Source organism: Pterocles gutturalis, unplaced genomic scaffold (assembly GCF_000699245.1).
Source record: "Pterocles gutturalis isolate BGI_N339 unplaced genomic scaffold, ASM69924v1 scaffold18493, whole genome shotgun sequence".
NCBI lineage: Eukaryota > Metazoa > Chordata > Aves > Pterocliformes > Pteroclidae > Pterocles > Pterocles gutturalis.
In genome coordinates, this window is record NW_010118504.1 from 1 (window position 1) to 4,448 (window position 4,448).

Consider the following 4,448-nt stretch of genomic DNA (forward strand, 5'->3'; position numbering starts at 1 on the left):
GATTGCCGAGGTGTGGAGAGGGAGCGCTGACACGCGGTGGAGGCACTGCGGGCTCTGCCTGCCCTGGGTGCAGAAGCGTGAGGTCTCTCGCCGACTTTGCTGTATGTTATTTTGTTTTAATCGGTGCAGGGGGCGCGGGGAGGAACCAGCTGAAAACTTTTTATTTGAGGGGGTGGAGGTGGTTTCTTAAGCTCGTTCAACTGTGCGGCTCTCTGCCTGGTCCACAGCTGGTCTTGTCAGTCTGTGTGCTGTGTTGATGTTGCGCTTCCCCCCAAAGATGGCACTGGATGTCTTTTGCATTTTCTTGGGATATTATTTTTCATCCCCTGGGAAGCCCAGCTCCTGGTTGGTACCGTTGTAAATCTTTCCCTTTTCCCATTCGTTCACCCTTGGTCTGTTGTGAATTTGTATTCGGTGCTTATGAAGAGCACAGCTTGTTATGTGGGGTGAATTAGAAGTGAACATGTTTGGGTTCTGGTTTTTTGAGGGTTTCGTTATTTTTTTTTTTTTTCCTTTCCCTCTTAATCTGGTGACCCTGAAGTCCACACAGCTGACATTAAATGTAAAATTAAATCTTTGATTGGATCAGCACAAAGACTTTGTGTCCTGGCAGAAACAAAGCATTTATTAGTGGTCAGAGTGATAAAGATGCGTAACTACCTGTTAGAAGAAACTTTCCCTCCTTTTGCTTGTCCCTGTGCCTCCATGCCACTGTGCCTTTTTCTCTCCTGAGTGGAGAACAGGTTCATGCCGGCTGTGGCCTGAGTAGGCAAGACAGACTCTTTCTCACAATTGTTGGCTAAGTTCTTTGGAAATGCTTGATTGCATAGCATTTACCTTTCTCTTCTTTCAGGTGAGCATAGATGACATCTCAGGTAGAATGAAAAGGGACTTTCCCCTAGTTGTGAGTAAAGGAAAGCAGTTTATTTTCTTGGTTCTCCATATAAATGTGTCATTTAGTTAGTTGACTAAATTTTTATATAGGTATGGAACTGTCACTGCAGTTTTCTGAATCGGCATTGTCAATAGCTAGGTGGAATGAAAAGGAATGAATAACATTTATTTGAAAGATAGACTGGAAGATGTATTGATTTGAGAAGCTTTTAATCCGTTTGTCTTGTGAAAATCGGGTTGTTCTTTGATTGTGTTTTGGGGTGTTTTTAATCACCTGTTCTTAAGAAGTACCTAGGGATTCATAAAAATGTTATCTGACCCCTAGTTCATCTTAGTCTATTCTACCCATTTTTCTTTCACACCCTGACCTGTGGTTGGAAAATACTTGAGAATGGGCTGCTTGCACCCTTGCTCTTTAGGTTTACAAAGAGCATATTAGGTTTGAATGCTGAGTTGCTTTCTTATGTCTTGGCCACTTGACAGTACTTAGTTCGAGGCTCTGTAATGCACATCTGTCACTTTACAAAGGAGGCTTTCCAAATGTACTAGCAGGCAAATCTGTTGAACTTTCTGATGCTGCAGATTCAGACAGAAAAGTGAGAATTGTGCGTTTTCTTTATTCTGCTGTATTGAACATGAACCTGATGGTGTTCTTGCATGTTCTGAAACTAGTTTTGGGGGCATTCAGAATTGCTATTGGTAGTTAGTTTAGACAGATGTCAAATTCAGTAGCAAGTGAGAAGCATTTATTTTCCATGGCTTGCCAAGTAAGCCTACAGGTTAATGCTGGACTGACTGATTTATTTATTTATTTATTATGGCATGGGGTCTCCTTTGCATTCCTCATCTGTGATGCCATACCCAGACTCTCCCCATTGCTGGACTTTGGCCAGGTCCTCAGCGTTGTTGTAATCCCCTGCTGAAAGAGACCCGTACCAGGTGTTGAGGGCAATTTGTGGTTTGCCGTATCATTTCTGTTTTTAAAAAGTATCCCTTTCTTTATTCCTTTTTTGCTCTTGATCTTGTGTATGTGTGTATATACGTACACACACAATGTTTATTTATACCTTCTGTCTTATTATTTTAGGATTTCAGATGCATGCCAGGTTCCCACTGAATGCCAGAAGCAGAGATCACTACAGATGGAGCCCCAAAGTCAACATGGCAGCGGTGGTTCACTAGTGGTGATTCAGCAGCCCTCCTTGGACAGCCGGCAGCGTTTGGACTATGACAGAGAGAGCCAGCCAACGACTATCTTGTCACTGGACCAGATCAAGGCGATCAGGGGCAGCAATGAGTACACGGAAGGTCCATCTGTGGTGAAGAAGTCTGGTCCACGGACAGCGCCGAGGCAAGAGAAGCATGAAAGGACTCATGAGATTTTACCAATTAATGTGAATAATAATTACGAACACAGACCCAGTCACACGGGGCATGTGGCACATCAGCATAATGCGAGGGCTCCCGTACTGAGCAGATCAACTAGCACGGGGAGCGCAGCTAGCTCAGGGAGCAACAGCAGTGCTTCCTCAGAGCAAGGACTGCTGGGACGGTCACCGCCATCCAGGCCGGGCTCAGGCCACAGATCTGATCGGACAATCCGGACGCAGCCCAAGCAGTCGTCTCTGATTGTAGATGATCTGAAGGGTCCTTTGAAAGAGGACCTGACGCAGCACAAGTTTATCTGCGAACAGTGTGGGAAGTGCAAGTGCGGTGAGTGCACAGCACCGAGGGCCCTCCCTTCTTGCTTGGCCTGCAACCGGCAGTGCTTGTGCTCTGCGGAGAGCATGGTGGAGTACAGCACCTGCATGTGTTTGGTCAAAGGGATCTTCTACCACTGTTCTAACGACGATGAAGGGGACTCTTACGCGGATAATCCCTGCTCTTGTTCCCAGTCACACTGCTGTTCTAGGTACCTGTGCATGGGAGCGATGTCCTTGTTTCTGCCTTGCTTGCTCTGCTACCCTCCTGCAAAAGGATGCCTAAAACTGTGTCGAGGGTGTTACGATCGCATCAATCGTCCCGGTTGCCGATGCAAGAACTCCAACACAGTCTATTGTAAACTGGAGAGCTGCCCCTCCCAGGGTCAGGGCAAGCCCTCATGATTTTGGGAGGGAGGTTTAATTCCTCCAACTTCAGTTTTTCAGGTTGTAGCTGATTTTTGTTTTCCTTTTTTTGTTTTCTTTTTTTTTCTCTTCCTCCCCCCTGTTTGGGGGTGGGGCTTTGCTTTCCTGTCTCCCCAACTTCAGATACACAAGTTCTTCCCTTTGCATCTTTGCTCTCCTCTTTGTATTGACTTGGCTGAGTGTGGAGCGGTTTACGTAGTCATTGCTGCTCTTTGGTAAGTGTGGACCTGGTATCTGCATCTGCCGCTTACTTTGGCACAGGGTCTTTTGAGTTTGTAACCGAACCACTCCTGAAAGAGACAGTGAGGGCTCACTGGGCTCTTGAAGCTTCTTGCTCTGTGAATATCTTCCCAAAGATGTTTTTTGTTCTCGGCAATTTATTTTTTTTTTTTCCTTAACTCCCTGGATACCAAGGAAGAATAACTTTTATGAGTGAGCTGGATTGTGAAATAACTTTTTGCTTGTTTTTTCTGGAGAGGGATGTAAAATCAAGGCTTTACCAAATGAAAGGCCTGACTCTTCTATAAGCAGCCTGCTTTTTTTTTTTTTTTTGCTTTTTTTCCTCCTCCCCCCCTCTTTTTGTGTTAACTTTTGCAACATTCTCAGTCCTGAGAATTACCCTGCTTCCTTCTTTACATTTTCAATGTAACTTCAGTTTTTGCTACGCTATGTAGATCTTCACATTGGAGACATTATGGCTGCAACATACTCATTTGTTTCTTTTGCTGTCAATCTTTGAAGGATATTGCTCGCTCCACCTTCCTACTCATGTTTTTATAGTCTATCCGTATCAGTTGATATTAAAGTTGGTGGTGTTCATATATCCAAACAGCTTTCAGGTGTCATTGAGGCACCTAAACGTTCTTGAATCCTAAAAGTTCCTTGTGATCCTTCAGTTTAGTGAATTTAGCTCTTCTGTACTTTAGAATTTATTCTGTCCCTGTTTTATTGCCTTAGCCACAAATTGTGGTCCTTTTTTGTATATGTTATGTATAAAACACAAAGTTGAATCCCAACTATTTTTAAGACAAAAGTCTGTTAAACTTTTTTTATTGTAAAGAATATTTATTATGTGAATCTCTATTATTTTATGATATTTATTGCAAAAGACTTTGAAATGTACTCATGTCTGAATATAACAAAATATCAATACTTAACGAAATAAGGATGACACAAAGAAAGTACATATGTTAACTATAATGCAGAAAATATATTAATTAATGAAAATGGCTCTTGAGTTCTTTTGTTATAATGACAGGTTGTAAGCTACATATGCATGTTTGTTGGGGATTTCCTCCTTGCAGTCTATCGGGCAGTGAATAACTTCCTATCGATACTTAAAAACCACTAGTCTGTGCTCTAATTTTAAGTTTGCTAACTGTATAAAGTAAGTTTTTGCTATGGAAAATTTAGTACCATTGAATGTCT

The 4,448-nt window shown here is 42.8% G+C and overlaps 1 protein-coding gene across 1 annotated transcript; it reads left to right on the forward strand.

Annotated features, from left to right (window-relative positions):
• Positions 1-2,036: 2,036 nt before the first annotated feature.
• On the forward strand, positions 2,037-2,999 carry SPRY1 (sprouty homolog 1, antagonist of FGF signaling (Drosophila)). The gene has a single exon (XM_010076232.1). The coding sequence runs from the start codon at positions 2,037-2,039 to the stop codon at positions 2,997-2,999; it is 963 nt and encodes a 320-aa protein (XP_010074534.1).
• The last annotated feature ends 1,449 nt before the right edge of the window (positions 3,000-4,448 follow it).

Bases quoted from the DNA above. Each gene is read 5' to 3' on its own strand.
- SPRY1 (XM_010076232.1), top strand. From the start codon at position 2,037: ATGGAGCCCCAAAGTCAACATGGCAGCGGTGGTTCACTAGTGGTGATT.